This window comes from Mastigoproctus giganteus, chromosome 8 (genome assembly GCF_048544385.1).
Source record: "Mastigoproctus giganteus isolate SK-2022 chromosome 8, ASM4854438v1, whole genome shotgun sequence".
NCBI lineage: Eukaryota > Metazoa > Arthropoda > Arachnida > Uropygi > Thelyphonidae > Mastigoproctus > Mastigoproctus giganteus.
The window spans coordinates 138,092,068-138,110,132 of NC_143582.1; the positions used below are offsets into that span (position 1 = coordinate 138,092,068).

At 38.4% G+C, this 18,065-nt stretch overlaps 1 protein-coding gene across 2 annotated transcripts in view; it reads left to right on the forward strand.

Moving 5' to 3' along the window:
• The window catches only part of LOC150081848 (zinc finger protein Noc-like), a 100,073-nt gene extending 86,956 nt beyond the window's left edge, over window positions 1-13,117 (forward strand). For both annotated transcript variants that reach the window (XM_090378938.1, XM_090378940.1), the window contains one exon: window positions 11,419-13,117. In XM_090378938.1, coding sequence (XP_090235064.1) covers window positions 11,419-12,792 — 1,374 coding nt within the window. In that variant the 3' untranslated portion in view covers window positions 12,793-13,117. The remainder of the gene's footprint in view (window positions 1-11,418) is intronic.
• The last annotated feature ends 4,948 nt before the right edge of the window (window positions 13,118-18,065 follow it).

Here is an 18,065-nt window from a genome sequence, read left to right on the forward strand (position 1 = left end):
TGCAGTGGATGCATTCCTGGAGGCCCAAGAGAAAACCTTTTTTCGCAGTTGGAATCAATGCATTGCAGCATCGGTGGTAAAAGTGTATTGATTCCAAAGGGGACTCTGGTTAAAAGTAACATGTTACCAGATTCTACAAATAAACCCTTCACACTCAGGCAACGAACTTTGTAAACACCTCTCGAACTGTAAGGTCAGCTTTATTTGTATAGCAGACAGTCTCAAAAATCGTTCCATCATCATCAGGAAAACTCTCGCCATGCAGTAAGAAATTCAAATATGAAAAGAGTACATTCTTCTAGGATTTTTGTATCTGGCCATACTCTTTAGGGTATGGCCAGATACAAAAAGGAATTGTCTTCTGAGGTAGATTTTTTTTTTTTTTTTATGTAAACCCCAAACACGAGAGAGATAGAACCTATAGTACTTAGTACCGTGCTTGGGTTGGAGGTTGAGAAGACGAAAGAAGATAAATGTTGACATTGGACTTGAACTATTGTAGACTGTAATTTTCAAGAAATACGTATGAAGGAAGGTTGTTCCAGAAAACGGCAGTTCAATGAATAAACGAGGAAGATGAAAAGTTGGTTCTGTGAGTTTGAAGTTGGATAGTTTGAAACAGAGAGCGGGAATTATAGAAGCCATTTCAGAAGAACAGTGCCCATGGAAGTATCTGTAGAAGAGGCATGCAGCAGAAACAGTACGTCTATGAGACAGCGAGTGGAGAGACTCTGTTAGAGATGTATCATTAATTAACCTAACTGCTGAATGGAATCAAGAACCCTGAGAGAGGTTTTGGGGGCACTACCCCATATGTGGGAACAATATTCCATGGCTGGGCAGATTTGCGATTTATACAGAGTGAGCTGCTGTTTGGAAAAAAAGTAACGCCAAGAGCAAAAGAGAAAACCAAGTTTTTCAGATGCAGAGGAAGCAATATTTGTAATGTGCTTGTGCCAAGAGAGATTAGAAGTCGGGGTAATCCCCAAAAGAGATATATAATTTTGCCTAGAAATCGGAGTGTCACTAAAGATAAACATAGGAGCAGAAGAATCCTTTTTGCGAGCTATAAGACAAGACTGAGTTTTAGAAGGGTTGAAATCAACTAAGTTGTCTTTGCCCCACTGGAGAATTACCTGAAGATCGGCATTTTAGGAATTGGTAGCAGATTTTCGAGAAGTTGAAGCTGATTGAGCAGGACAAGGTTTCTCAAAATGGAAAGTGGAATGCAATATGCTATCATCGGCAAAACTATGGATAGGATTTCCAGTCAATGGAAGAAGATCATTAATATACAAGAGGAAAAGAGTGGGGGAAAGAACTGAACCTTGGGGAACACCGGCATTAGTGGAGAAGTTAGAAGACAGAGAGCCATCCACCATCACCCTCAGTGAGCGATCAGACAGAAAACTGGATAACCAATTACTAAAAACAGTTGGCAAACCATAAGATGGAAGCTTGTTTAGAAGACCTTTATGCCAAACACGATCGAAAGCCTTTCAGATGTCAAGAGCAACTACTTGTGTTTCACCGAACCTTTCCATTGAATTAGTCCATAAATGGGTAACATAAGCCAGAACATCACCAGTGGATCGACACTGACGGAATCCATAGTGGCGATCGTTGATCAAACGGAAGGTTTCTAGGTAGTTTAAGAGTTGGCGATTAATTGATTTCTCCATTACTTTAGAAAGAGTAGAAGTAATTGCAATGGGACGATAATTGGATGGGAGGGATTTGTCACCCTTTTTAGGAATTGGCTGGATATGAGCAAATTTCCAAGCAGAAGGAAAAACACCTTTGGAATCTGAAGTGCCTAAAGGACCTCTCACTTCGACCGTGTACTTAGAATGGTTGTGTGAGAAAAAGATCAAGCGTGTTGGCTGTATGATTAGGATTGTCCGGTATTCCTGTAGGTAAATGAACAATCTGTGCAAGGTCATTAGTAATTGCAAAAGCCTAAGCATGTCGACCAGCTGGGTCGGTGTGACTAGAAAACGGAAGCCAGCTGGAGTTCTTAACATTAAAATCACCAAGGAAAATTACCTGACTGTTAGGAAAGTTGTACTGTAGAAAGTCAAGTTGCAAGGAGAGGAAGTCAAAGAGCTCAAAGTGATTAGTATAGTTGGGAGAGTACGGTAGAGACAACAGATCAATTTGACACAATGAGGTAGAGAGATTTTAAGCCAGAGAAGATCAGTTTTAAGCCAGATAGCCTTCAAACACCAGTGCCTTCCCCCCCCCCCCACAATACTCCAGTACTAGTAGCAATCCTTGAAATGACTGCCAGTAAATCGGAAAACATTAGAATGATTATTGCAGTTAAAATGCTTGCAATGCTCATCTCAGCTCCAAATATCTGGAACCAGTGTGGGTGGCAAATTCTACTTGCCCTTCTCAGCACTGGCCCGTCACTCTGCAGTCAGAACCAGGTGTCACCTGGCAGACAGGTTTATGCCAATAATAACTCCTTGTGGCCCATATCCTCGTGGTGTAGACGAACACTGGACAGGCTTTCCAGGTGATCGAGAAATTTTTTTGGGTCTTTTTCACGACACGGCTCAGTTAGCCGGAAACTCTGGTTTTTCGTCCACAAAACCACAAACCGACAGTAGAGCACACGCAATTTGAAAACATTAAATACTGCGCAATATGGCCTACGTTGTTGACACGACTAAACCCTACAACAAGCAATCAACATATTGTGCTCTTCTAATGAACCCTTTTGCTGTTTTAACTTTGGAGGATACATTAAATGAATGATGGACCATGGTTTTATTCTTCCGGAAATTCGGATTTTTCATCCAATCGATCACAAAATACATTCTATTTATAGCTAAAAATATACTGACATATCACAGTCTTATTGCTTTATTATTTAACACACGCCTAATAGGTTTCAGGTATTCAAACACACAGTTCAAAAAAAAAGTTTTTGAACTGTATGTTTTTGAACGACGAATCAAGGGATATGACATAAAGAAGTGCAAACCACTGGCCTAGATCACGGCGTATTTATTCATGACACCGTTATCTCAACATTAGACCATCTCTCTCCCCTTCCCTCAACTGAATAAAGTGTTCGGTATCAGATAAAATAGCATAGTTCGGTTATTTCTTTTGCAAACAGAAGTGAAAAGCTGGTGCGCACCTATTTATCTAATACGCGTGAGGTTGCATTTTATAGCATTTTCCCTCACTCTTATGCACTAAAAAACTACTCTGTTCATACAACGATAACTTACAATACCTTTCATTTCCCCCAATTTCTCGATTGAAAATTCAAGAAATCTCTACTGGGAACAACAATAAAAACGACAAGGTATAACTTACCGCCTGTAGGTGTGCGTGTGGTTGAGCGCAACAAAGTAATTTTCTTAACTTAATACTGTACACCTTAGTACTGCCGAATCAAGAACCAATTGGAGATTTCTGTTTAGGCAGGCAAGCGAATGGAAAATAATAGCAATGTAGCATCGTGTTTAGAAAATAAACGTTACAAAACTGTCGATCTCGGCTAGCGTGATATAGAAAACATAATCAGAGTAAGGACGGGATAATCTTCAACACGCCCGCACTTCGTCTTCTAGCCCCATAATTGTTTTTGGATGTTGTTATCATTATATTTGTATAAAGTTATTTACTATTATAAAACATAATTATATTTTTGCGCTGATAATCTGAATTATTTAATAAAACCAGTGTTTATTATATACAGATTATTCGAAGAGGAATGCATATTCTGTCAGCTGACAAGGAGACCTAATGAGAAATTCTCAGTAGTAGAATCAGTCCTCCTGACTACCTTAAACGCATTGCGTCAAGCGTAATTAATCAAGGTGACTGATTAAACGCGTGGTTTTAACGTGGCATGTGAATCTATTTACTTGCTTAATGCACTCCAGAGAGAGACAGACAGAGGGCAAAGATCACAAGGTTTCTCTTGCTACAGTGCAGTGCACATACATGCAGTTTTACACCACATGTAGTGGCATAGTAAATGTGCAGGAACTCCTTTCAATCGACATTTATTATTTCAGAATTGCTGAAAATTAATAATACAAGTTTTTAAACACATCGTTGTAGTGCGTTCAAACCCTTATTATTTCATAGTAAAACGAAATATAAATGAAAGATATTCTTATTTGGTTGCGTAATATGCGTCTGAGGATGGGGTTTGCCACTAGATCGCAGTCTGGTGGCGGTCAGATTCTGGTGTCTAACTCGGGTAACACATACACTGGTGTTCAAATAAAGTGCATCACCTAGGAATTTCACATTTCTAACCCTTTCTCGCGATGGTATGTTACCTTAATGACTAGCATCACAAATAGAAATATAAACAAAAGATATTTATTAATAGTTAAGGCAAAGCTAAGTAATATTTGACAGGTGCTCTCAAAATATTCCAAAATGAGCATTTTCAACCTTTATACAACAGTTTTGGTAAACACGACAATTATGGCTGAAATGTTAGAAGCCCTCAATTTGCTCCAGTTTGTCATTTTAAACAAAATGAAAATGAAAAAACAAAATGAAAAGCAAATTAATATTTAGTTGATGACAGCAGCACACCATCGAGCCGTTGATAAGATCAATTTCTGAAGATAATCAACTGATAATTCGTGGTTCCAAACACGAATTATGAAGTTCACGAAGGGTCTTTGGTTCTTTCTGGCAACTGAAGATTCCACACGATGCATGCCAACAGTTCTCTATAGGATTCAGGTTCGAGCTGTTTCCTGGCCAGCTAACAGTTGTAATGCACCGTTCTTCCAACCATTTTTTCACTTGTAACAAATATAAACATATTATTGTCGAACCTCTAACGCAGAAATGAAGCTAAAGTAACTACAGAAGTGCCTACTTTCACTTTTCGCCCGATAACAAGGAGCAGAGTCGTCCTGAAAGATGCAGTTACTTGGCAGGTTGAAATGGTCTCTAATGGTTGGCAGCAATTTGCCTTCAAATATAGCCAGGTATCCATTGGCATTTTTGGAACATTTTATAAACTGCAGGTGATACGAAATGCACTCCTATATCATTTGGCTGGTAGGGAATTTCACTGTAGACACCATACAGTCTGGACGGTATTCTTCACCACGAATCGTTTGTCTCCCATCAAAGACATGCAGGTTGAATTTCTTCTCATCCGAGAAAATAACTGACTTCCACTGCTCGGAGGGGGGGGGCTCCATTTGACATGCTCCTTGCCCCAAATTAATCGGGCCTTTTTCATTTTTTGTGTGAGGAGGGGCTTCTTCTTAGGACGACGGGCTACAAGTCCATTTTTGAAGAGGTGTCTTCTGACTGTTACTGCACTTGCTATCACTCCTGTATGTTCTTCCCATATTTTTTTTTTCAGCTCAGACGAAGAAGTTTTACAGTTTTTAAGGCATAAGGGCTTCGAAACGCGGCCCTGTTTTGGCGTAGACTCGTTTGCGTCCGGTTCCTTCTTTTCCTATTAGCAGAACCAGTATTCTTGAGTTTGGAAAAAAATCTACTCACTATCGACTGATTATAAGACACTCTATAAGCAGTATGATGGGAAGAACATCCTTCCTCACGTAAAGCAACAATAGCACTCTGTCTTCGTGGCGTCAACTGCACGTAACTCGCCATCCTGACACAAGCAAGGAATGACTGCAACTCTTGCAGAACGTGCTTATATAGCTGAAAGTAACAGCTGATGTAATATTACGTCATCACCTACGCGTGCCAATCTTATCTGATGCAATCTGTAAGAACTATTGCCATATACTTACGCTATTCAGACGACAATTATAATTTTAAGGAGTGATGCACTTTCTTTAAACACCAGTGTAGGTCACACACAAGTATCCGACCGTCGAATAATAATATGACAACATGATATACTGAAACGAAATATCAAATCAACATTTGTGATAAAAAGCAACGATTAATAATAATAAAAAACACCAGTGTTCTCACTCGAAAAACGCAAAAACAGCATATAAACAGCATATTCCGTGTGGGGTGGACGCTATCGTCACCGTCTACCCCACACGGTGGAAAAGACCCGGGTTCGAATCTCGTCGATGACGTGAGGAACTTTAGTGGGCTTTTTTCACTCCGTGGCTGAGTTAGTCAGGCTCAGGCGTAGATAGCAAGGTTTTTCCCCCCAGAAACTAGGGTTTTTTCGTCCAGCAAACAAGCAAATCGACCAAAGAACATACGCAATTTACGGACAAAATAAATATGGGTAGATGTAATCATTTACAGGGGACCCTAATATCATAATTTTGGGTCAGAGGCGGTCAGCTTACTCTATTGAAAAAACAGGTTAATAAGGCTAGGAAGCAATTTCAGAAGAGTAGACGTAGGGAAAGTGCCTTGGAAGTTATTCGATTAAAGAAAGACTATCAAAGACTTCGTAATAAGTATGTCCATGCTATCGCTAAACAGAAATATGACTGCTGGAAAACGGTGGTGAAAACAGTAGGAAATAATGCCCCTTGGGGATTGGTTTATAAAATTTATACTGACAAATTCACAGTAGCTGCTGATGTTATATATTCTATAGGCAAGGGCACCACTGAGACGTGTAGTTGGGAAGATTCCATGAGTGCAATCTTAGATCACCTTATAGGTAATGATAACATGGCTGATAACCCATGTTAATCTAGAATATCGTCGTATGCATGCGTTGAATGAATCGTATGGTAACGACACTGAAGAATTACCCTTTACCGATGATGAACATCTCACCGTTGTTAAGTCCATTAAAAATAAATGTCCAGGTATGGACCTACTGGAGGGAGAGGTAATCAAAAAGTTCTCTAATCTTTATTCGAACGAATTGTTACAAGTTTTTAATAACTGTCTAAGAGATGTGTATTTCCGTCTCCTTGGAAGGATGCACTACTCAAGATTATCATAAAATCTCCAACCAAGCCAACCAGTTCACCTGCTTCATATTGACCTATTGCATTGCTTCATGGTCTTGGTAAAGTTTATGAGAATCTTTTAGCCATGCGGATTGCTATCTACCAAAGAAGTAATATTGGCGTTTCTAACAAACAATATAGTTTCACTCCTGGTGGAGGTACTGAGGATGCGCTTCACTCTTTAGCTCGCAATGTTCGGGAATCGAATTATAAATATACCGTGGGAATATTTTTGGACTTTGCTGGTGCCTTTGATTCCATTAGTTGGGACAGTGTACTGATGATGTTGCGCATGGCCAAATGTTCTTTTAATATTTTCTCTATAATTAAAGATTACTTTAGGGATCGCACAGTAACAGTTAAGTCGAATTTTGGATCAATTACGCGTCGTGTGACTCGAGGCTGTCCGCAGGGATCTGTCTTTGGTCCTTTAATGTGGAACTTGGTTTTGGAAGATTGGCTCAAGAGAGAATTTACCACTCGTACACAATAGCTTATGCAAACGATATGGTAATACTTGTGCACGGAAACACCAGAAAGGAGCTTGAAATGAGGTCTGATTGATATTGAAAGAATTATGCCAATGGTGTAATTTACATAGGTTGACAATCTCTACATTCAAAACTAAAATCATGATGTTGAAGGGTAAATTGGCTCTTAGTAGACCTCCGCTTGTAAGGTTGAATGGTATTTCCTTACAGGAGGTGTTAATGATTAAATACTTGGGAATATTTATTACTACTGGCTTGAACTTTATCCCGCATATTAATTATATATCAGAAAAAGTGCAGAAATTTATTGCAATGATCTCAAGAATAATGCGGTTGGAATGGGAGATAAAGGGGAAAGCACTCCATTTGATTTATGATTGCATTTTTCTGCCGATTGTTATGTATGGTGATCAATCTGGATTGGCCATGCAATCAAAGTAAGCAACATCAGAAAGCTCTATTCTGTACATCGAGGTATGTTACTCAAAATGGTTATGGTCTGCAGAACGGTTTCCACAGAAGCTTTGCAAGTTTTAGCTGGCAAAATGCCATTTGATTTACAGTTAGTGTTTAGAAGCCTATCTTTTATTTGAGAAGAGGTATAAAATCTGAGTTGCTGGGCATCGAAGTTAACACTTTAAATGACTTGAGAAACGAAAAGAAGAGGATTTGGGAGCTCCTTTTACAAAAATGGCAAAACAGATGGAATTGTTCAGAAAAGGGTAGAATAACATTCAAATTTTTTCCTTATGTTAATGGTGTGAATTATATTAAACCAACCTGGTTAGTACCAAATCTACGTTGTACATTCTTACTAACAGGTCACGGATCATTTTTTGCTAAACTGAATAGTCTTGGAATCGTAGCAAGTTGCAACTGTACGTGTGGTGATCTGGAAACATGGGAACACGTTGTGCTTAATTGTTTGGAATATGTTGATTTGCATTCGGATTTACTGAATAATCTGGATAATGTAAATCATCTGGTGGCTGGGATTGAGCCATTACTTATTAAAACAAGGGAAAATTTCATTGCCTTACAAAATTTGCAAATTCAGTTTCCGTGAGAAGGAATATAGTTTTGCAATTAGAAGAGTTAAGGTTGAATAATGGATGAATTGGTGGACTGTACTCCCTTCTTTACATGGAACAGTATGTTATTTTTTATATAGGACCAGAGAAAATTCTTTGCAGAGGTGGACAGAATGTTGGTACTCAGTTTCCTTAATGGGTGGGTGTCCACTTCTGCTCCTGCAAATGCAGTTAGCAAGAAGCCTTAGTTGTTGTTTTTCTTGGATTTGATCCTGCAATAACACCTTCTTCCAGTTTGGTTTTACTGGTTAATATGAGTAACTTTTGTTGAGCTCTCTGACTGCTGGTAGATGGCTATTCGTTGAACTCTTATCTTTTGGAGAATACCGGCGGTGATCAGTCTCTAGGATGTGATGCTTGTGCTCACTATGAAAGTGTCTCTTCACCGGTTTCTGTTGTAGCCTACTTGTCCAGCTCGTTGTGATGACCAGTCTCTAGTATGCGATGCTTGTGCTTGTCTGTGGACAGTGTCTCTTCATCGGTTTCTGCTGTAGCCTACTTGCCAGGTTGTTGTGCTGTAGCTGGAGGGGATGACAATTGCACGGTATAGTTGCAATTTGTAATGTGAATGTGAAATTTGTATTGTTAATACTTGTATACTGTACTATACTATTTCTATATGTATGGCGGATTTGCCAGATTTTTGGCTAGGGGCTGCTTTACTCAATAAATGAAAAAAAAAAAAAAAAAATGGGGTCAGGGATGACAACCACGTTTTTAATTTGTTCATTAAAACTTGTATTTTTCCACACGTGATAGGGTTCGACGCAGAGTAACGTAGTTGCAATATCCACTTCGGAGATATTGCAGTTGTCACTTAGCAGAATAAGCTACAAATAAACGCCGTTTCTCGATCGAGAAGTAAGTTCTGAAATTTAATGTTACCCAAAGTTACTAAAATTTAATGTTAGCCCGCTTGACCATTCTGAGTTAATTTTAATTAAATAAAAAGTATTAATAAATAAGGCGAACATCGGATTTTTGTCCTTTATTCGTATCGGGTTAACACTCTCATCATATATAAAAATATAAATATATAAGTACAGTACACACAGCCGAGCCTCCCAAACCCGGTGAACATGGAACCTGATCCATGCCGGACATTGGAATTTTCCAGATTTCGGAGGGTCATATTATAATCATAACAAAGTGAAAAACACTGTATTTTTGTACTGCAACTTATTTGCATATTAAAGCGTATTTTTTTTTTCGAGAGAAGGCAATGTGCGATAAGGAACAGTACAGTAAATACTGCACGGTGCATTAGACACACAATGAATAATATAGTAAACAAATTTAATTATTTCTCCTTTTTATTGCACGGTGCAGTAGACACAGTGCATAATATAATAAATGAAATTATTTATATCTGCTTCAAAATATATACTATATGCGGTATACTTCTGAAAAAAAAAAGAAAGAAAGAAAAAGTGAAATATTTCGCAAAATCGCTTCACCTAAGCGTACATTTGACAATACAACATGTACCGCAACATATAATAACCCATGTATGCATTTTAAACACCACAGTCCTCCAGGCAGCTTTGAATTTCTTTTAATGCTTCATTATTCAAATCGTGAAATCTATAAACCTGAGTAATCCATCACTTATTATTAATGAGCCAGTAATCCTATTCAGGAATAGCAATTAAACAATCCCATCACCTACCAATTTTTTCGATGACCTATACAAATTCTCGATTGCCATACGCAAGAACATCGAAAGCACCCCCTCCCTCCCTCCCGTGTTCTTTTATAATCATAATTAACCAACTTTCCCAAACCAACGAACATGGTTCATTGTTCGTAAGGCAGAGTATAGAGTCAGAACTCTGTACTCTGCCCTAGGAACATATACACTTCAGAACACAACGTCTATACGAGTTGGAGAAAGACGTATGGCTTTTCCGCCAATTAAAAGAAAATAAATGACCTTTCTTACTTGGAAAAAATTTTATATTTACTGCGTGATACTGAACTAGGGCTTTTGCAGAGTTCAGACATATCTCACAAAGCTCCTGTTCTGATGAATTCACTCAGCAAGCATAAAAGTTTTTCAAACCCCTCTTCCATTTTTCTTATTCCTTTAGAAAAGTTTCCCTGCTCATAAAGGCCTAATTCAAGAGTAAAATTCTATTTTAACGACAGCGATCTTTACACTAATTAGGATTTAATTGAATTCTAACTAAATAAAGATACGATTCAATACTGGATTGTTTTCTTGTCACTCTTTTGTTTTCTGTTATTGTTTTGGATTGAAAAACGATCCACAAATACATTCGTGGGTAGAATTTATTTGTTATAATCACCGTCCTCCCTACACCTGATGGAAAAGACCTGAGTTCGAATTTCGTCGACGAAGCGAGTAATTGTTATTGACCTATTTCACAATGTGGCTAAGTTAACCATTGTTTATTTTTGTCTCTCGGAAACTTGGGATTATAGGGCAGCAAACAAGCAAATCAAAGACACCACAGAACACACGCAGTTTACAGACAATATAGTCTAAGTTGCTGATGCGCCTAAAAATCCACAACAATAAAATCCCCAAATCGAAAAGCGATCCCCACGTTGTCCAAATAGGGCAGAAAGTTGAGTAGCTAGATGTCTCATCATTTAAACTTACATAATTTAATTATGTTATTCTTAATGCTATTTATGTAATATAATGATTAAATCTTAATAAACTCACAATTTTGCTCTGGATCATATGGTCCTGGAATGTCTTTTTGCTGTTCCATATTAAGATTTCTCTTTTGTTATATTGACTTCAAATTCTTTTATTCTCTAGAATAAGCATATATTGTTAGGGAAAGTTTTCGGGTAAGTTCTTGTAAATTGCCTTCAGTAGAACTACTGAACAGCACTATTATTTTTTTTACATGTTATTACGTTTAAATTATTTATTTTCTATTCTTTTTTATGTAGCTGGATGCCAAGAAGAGTCCATTAGCATTGCTGGCGCAAACATGCAGTAATATTGGAGCTGACAATCCCAATAACAAGCCACTGATTCCACCCCTTGAGAAGACAAAGGAGCTGGATAAGGCAAAGGAAAAATCCTTCTCTAATTACGATAAATCTTCTTTCAAACCATACGAGTCAACCAAAAAGGAAGACATCAACTGTGAAAAGAAAACGCCACCTTCCAAGTCTGGTTCGCCAGAAGAGCGTATATCTCCTGTGGGAGGCAGCGTGGGATCGTGCGGTAAAAGTTCGCCTTCAACCGACATCGACCCAATTACTACTAAATCAGATAATGTGGAAAGGTCAACTCCTGTCACCACGTCAAGTAGTTCCAGTCCGTCGGTGTCAGCAATTGGCACCAACTGCACGCTCCGAGGACTTGGATACAGCTCATCAACACTGGGACTTGATCTAGGAAGAAGTGACACGAAAGATGGCCTCACTGCTGTATCGCATCTTGCGCTTGGGATGTATAAAAGTAGCCTTGGTTCGCTGAGCAACTGCACTGGATGCGGCCCTGTTGGAGGACATTTACCAGTTGATCCTGCTGTAACTTCAGCCCACTCGTTTCCTTCTGGAATTGCTTCCCAGAATGGTTTATCGCTAAGGCCAGGAGGCTATTCGACTGGATCAGGATTGTCGCCATATCTGGGCTACGCTCGTGTGAAGACTGCGGGAGGGGGAACTACCCTGGTTCCCCTTTGTCGAGATCCTTACTGTACCAACTGTCAGCTAGGTCTACAAGCTACCCAACTACCGCCATGTCCCAGTGGCTGTTCTCAATGTACCCATGATCGCCTCGTTCCGACGATTGGTTCAGGTGCTCCTGGTTTGCCTGGTCTCACATCAGGCTTTGTCCCCTCACTAGCAACCTCTTCATCGCCTGGTCTTAATTCTGCTCTGTATCCGATGTTGTCTAGGCCCAATATCTGCAGCTGGATGGTTGGAGACACCTACTGCGGCAAGCGGTTCACCACATCAGAAGAGTTGCTACAGCATTTACGGACCCATACTAGTATCTCCGCTGCCGACACGTCCTCGGTGCCCTTATTTTCACCAAGCATCAATCCAGGAGGAGCGCTTGCCGTCAGCTGCCCTCTGAACTACAGCTCAGCTCCAACCCTAACGTCTTCCGCAGGCCTGCGGAGGACTTATCCCACCAGCATCAGTCCTATTAGCTCTCTTTCAGCAGCAGGACGGTATCATCCCTACAAGCCCCATCTGCCCTCTCTCCAGGGAACAGCGTTGCCCTCGCTACCGCATCCTGGTCTCAGCATGTATTATTCTCCGTACTCCATGTATGGCCAAAGATTAGGCTCTCCAGTGCACCCGTGAGTTGTAACTTGCACTACCACTTGTCGGACGTGTACATAGCTGAACTGTTTGTGTACAGCTGAGGACGATAGAATCAGCGTTTTTCTCACTGCGGAAAAAGGTCAAGAAGATGACTGAGGTAGTAATAACCTTTTCACTTTTCTCTCCCTCAGAGTTTGTTTCTACTTCACCACACTACATTAATTTTGGTCGAATTATTTTGACTTTTCGTGTATAGAGTTGTCCTTCAGAAGCCTGATGTACCTGTAAATACCACACTCAGGCTACCCTATGTACATGCACGATGGCATTTCACCTTTGTGATCCTGTTATTGTTCACTTAGACGTGGCTAAAAGATGCAATTATTAAAATTTGTTATTTATAATCTTCCGTGTCTTCTATGCAGTCCCAATATTATATTATTCGACAACACGTTTCTCCTCAAGCCCATTAAAAAAATAATAATTACAGTGGCATTTCGAAATAACGCTGATTTTTAACTAAAAAAATTTATTTCCATTGCAGTCTCTTAAAAACAGGATACCATATTACGAAAATATCTGTACAACAGTCTTTCTCGATGGTTGAGACACTTCATAGCATGTCACAGATGATTGAAAGGGAAAGAGAGTAAATATTTCCCTTCGCCTTCTATTTTATTTTATTTATTTTTTTTTTTTTTTCAAAAATAATAATTATAATTTACTTCAGAATAGTGCAGGGGCCATAGCACAATTCATGGGTATTTATTCATATCAAACATTCAGTCATTTAAAAGAACTAATTCTTTTATAACATTCGGATTATCATTATACTGTACTTATTTTGAAGTTTCTTCGTTCGGTGTTATATTTGATATATTTAATGTCATGATTATTGAATGGAAGGTTAGATTTTGAATAAGTATTATCATCTTATAGATCACTCATTGCTGTTACTCTTCTTTACTGTTTGTTTTATTTATACAGGATGTTTCAATTAAAAGGTACTGGGTCTCTGATCGCGTATTTTTAGATTTAGGCTATTTATCTCGTATGAACTTTTTTTTTTATTATATTTGGTGCAAACTGTTTGAATTTTTATTTTAAAGCTGGTTAAGTATCATCGTTAAATTTTATGATTTTTAAATTTAAATTTTGCCTGATCAACTGATTTTTTCCTTTAATGGAAAAGTTGTTCCCCTTCCTCGGTTTACTCTAAAAACGTCATTGGTGTACATTTAACAAACTGCTTTAGTTGAAGGGAGAAAAAATACGACAGCTGTATGTGATAATCGCTCTTCCGCAGGAGTGTTTCTGTGAACAGTTGACTGTATGGACAGGTATGGTATTTGTGTCTCCTCTCACTACAACCATTATATCATATTTTTTTATTTCAAATAAAATCGGTTAAAGTTCGCTTCAGAAGTCTACCGATAACATTTCAGATTAAACCGAGGAATGGAAACGACTTCCCATTGATGGCAGTTGATTAAGCAAAACATAAATGAATAAATCGTAAAATCTAAACGGTAACACTTTAATCTAATCGTAAGTCCAATTTTAACAACAGATTCAAAAATTTCAGACAAAATATGACAAAAGACACGGACCAAAATAGCCAATATATAAAAATTAGCGAGATAGAGCCCCAGTGTTTTTTAACTGAAATTTCCTGTATGTCAACAATAAGGAATCTAGTCAAAAATAATACACCTAAGGTATAATACCACTATATTATTCTATATTATATTATTTTATTACATTATTTTTGGAATCTTTCTGATTTTCATCCTCTTCAATCCCCCTCCACTGCCTTCTTTGGGTCATTCCTTTTTATGAGTACCACGCTAATACAGGACTGGAACGTGGGAAGGCAAAACTAATTATTAGTGAAACTATAAGTACATTGAGCTATAAGTACTACTATATGTACATTAAGTTATACGTACACTGGCAGTTGATTAAGATACTTGTCCAGTAGACGAAACAGATCTCAACAGCTAACTACAATGTTACACTACATACTTACGTTGCTATTAACACTTCCCTCTTCATCAGATTACAGAATAGATACGAGTGCATATAGAGCATTTCATCCCATGTGAACCATACTTTCAGGATCAATTCCGGACCGATGAAAAAAATTTACATAAACATATGCCCAAAATCGCTGCTTCCAAGTTATAGCCCTCTTTTGTGTTCCAGAATTTATCCGGTAAAAAATACCAGTCGGTGTTCGGGTAGGCGAGTCACATTACAGTAGTGCAGGTTGGTATAAAAGTTAATTACTATTCTGGTGTGTGCACAGGCTGAATTTATTTTTAAACAGTAATTTACTATTCAGAGTCTTAAATTTTACTGTAAAATCAGTACAAAGTGCAGTTTAGCGAGGAAAAAACTTTTATAGAATTTTTGTGCTATTAAGTTAGCGTACATTTGAAGAGAAAATGGAGGTTTATTCAACCAAGAAATGGCAGACGTGAGCCTCATTTATGGACTTGAAACTTAATGTAACGTGGCCACAGCAAGGCGTTTGTATGTGGAAAAGTTTCCGATCGTCTGCCAGATAAGAAGAGAAGACCATCCAGAGAATAGACAAGCGTTTTGGAGAGATACAGGATCATTCAACAAGCGAGTTTCTGATGGTGGTAGACCAATCAACACCAGAACTTTTAGGTTACAGGCGTAGGTCCTGAATCGTGTGCAAAAAAATCCTAACGACAGTACCTGAAGGATAGCAGCAATATCTGTATGACATTCAAAGATTATACGACTTTACTGATTTCCCATCACAAGAAGCTTTACGTACTGGGTTCTTACAATAGTGTAATCGCGATCCTCTTTTTAACTGTCCTCCATGTTGTTTTCTGATGAAGCTGGCTTCACAAGAAATGGTGTGGTCAATTTTCACAACACTTGTGACTGGGAAGAAGAGAATCAATTCAGTCAAGGCACCAGTAACAACTGGTGCCTTGACTTCATGGTCTGTCCTTAAGGGTTTGCTGCATTTCAATAAGGTGTTTAATATGAACACTTTATTCATCACTGCGAACTCCAAAGTTACTTCATGAAGTTTATAAATCTTGTGTTTATATTCGGAGTAAGTGGAGTTTACACGATAGAGTAAAAGAACATTACCATATTTAGCAGTTACGTGTTTCCAACCAAATTAAACTGAAAAACTTGTATCGCGTATTCCTGCGCTTTAACACTGCTACGTTATTCCTTTGAAGTTATCGATAAATGTTATACTTTATGAAATTTTTGCAAGCATCCTCATTTTTCAACTTCAAATAATTTTCATTTTCTGTCATTTACACTGATAAATTAAAGCTCCGATTAATTTGGAAAATCATCTAATATAGCAACTCGAAACTTTCAGTAGTTAGCTGATAGATTAATATGACAAAAATGCGTGTATATAAAAAAAATAATCATATTTAATAACAGCAGGTTGTCGTATATAATTAGTTGATTGAAGAACCATCAGCCTTTTTCAGGGAAAGTAATTAATGTGATGCTGTATTAAAACCCTTTTCAGCAACTTGACTTTGGTATGGTGTGACTCGAAGAATACCAAAATCACATCAACATCACGTTTCCTTAAATGACAGCAAAATAAGAAATCGATTGCTTAATTATAGCTTGTAATCTTTAATGACTAAAACATCCAGGATTTAAATTTGTGCCTTCGAATTCGTCACGAAGAATAACGTTTAGTATTAAGTTCTTCAGACTTTATCGACTGATTAACTGAAGATGACGTAAATTTTTATTCGTGTGTTACGTCGAATTCTCACTGTCCCGGAACCATTGTACATTATTTTACACAACGTACAACTTAAATTCATTATAATCCAGTTAAATAATTATCCAGTGATTCTCAAACTTTAGTGACTTAACAATCACCTTTTAGATTGGAAAATATTTCGCATACCCCCAATTTATGAATTATTTCAGATTTTATAAGAAATTTCGTACATTATTCGTGGACCACTTGGAGTATTTCTATGGTTCTCCAGGAGTCCGCAGACTAGTTTCAGAGACGCTGAGTTTATATCAGTCTTTTTAGTTCAAGAGTATTTGGATGTCTCTCCGGCAAGTAGAACAGTTTGGACCAGCCGTTAACAAATGAGGCGTAACTATAAAAGTGTTGGGAAACACTTTTATGCGTCAATGTAAGAAGTTACAAAAAAGTCTGACGCTACAGGACTTCCGTGACATTATGCGATAGGTTACATTATTTTCTCTTACTTGTTTGGAGAGGTCTGGGTTCGATTCCTGTCACTGACGGAGGAATTTCTAAAGTTTTCTTCAATGAGGCTCTAATTAGTGGCTCTAAAAAGCAGTAAACACGATCCAACAAAGATATATGCATATGAGCGACAAACTATGTTGCCATTAAAATAATATTTCTTTTTTCTAAAGTAGGCTGTAGCCAAGTGAACAGATTGAAGAATGAGAGAGAGAGAGAAAGATGAGTCAAGAAATGGTTACAAAGCCAGGGACGCTTACGGAGAGCGATCAGCGCTCTCTGAATTGAGTGATCACGTCATCCTGACAGTCGTTTCTGTAGACAGCGAAGTTGGAGATCCAGCCATCAAACTGGGATGGCCTCCATTGCTGCCATTATTTACAAGAAATTGAACCGCCCTAGTTTTCATGAAAAAATTGCAGCTCACAAGACCAAAATAACGCCAACGGATATCAAACGTGACAAACGTCACTTGAAGTGGTGCGTTGTTTGTCATTTTTGTAATCTGGAAAAATGGAGAGATGCTCTGTGGAATTATGAGTTACGCTTCACGCTGATTTCAGGTAAAATGCTGAATGTGGCTTTACAGCAACCTCAACAAAAGCTAGCTATTAGAACGTAACATTCCAACAATGAAGACTGAAGGAGGAGGAGGAGGTGCCTGAGTTGATTCTAGGCGTTCAGATACAGTTGTCTGTCGTCATGCCTAAATCCTACGGAAGCGTGCGAGCAAGATGAAATACCCTATCCTATTGTGCCTACAGCATACTGTGGAGACAACAACAAGCCAATCATCTTACACGATAGTGCAAGGTATCAAAGTGTCACGTGGTTGATGCTGTAAAGGCGTTACTGCAGTAATTCTCCCATTCTTCTGACATGAGTCCTTGTGACTTCTATTTGTTCCACATGAAGAAGAAGCTCGAAAGTCACCACTCTGCCAGACAACACAAGCCAAACTACGAACAATAAATCGCTGAACAAAAGCAGCCTAATGGTGAGACGGCTCCCATCTGTATGGGATTTAGATGTATAAAAGGGACTGTGGGTTACAGCA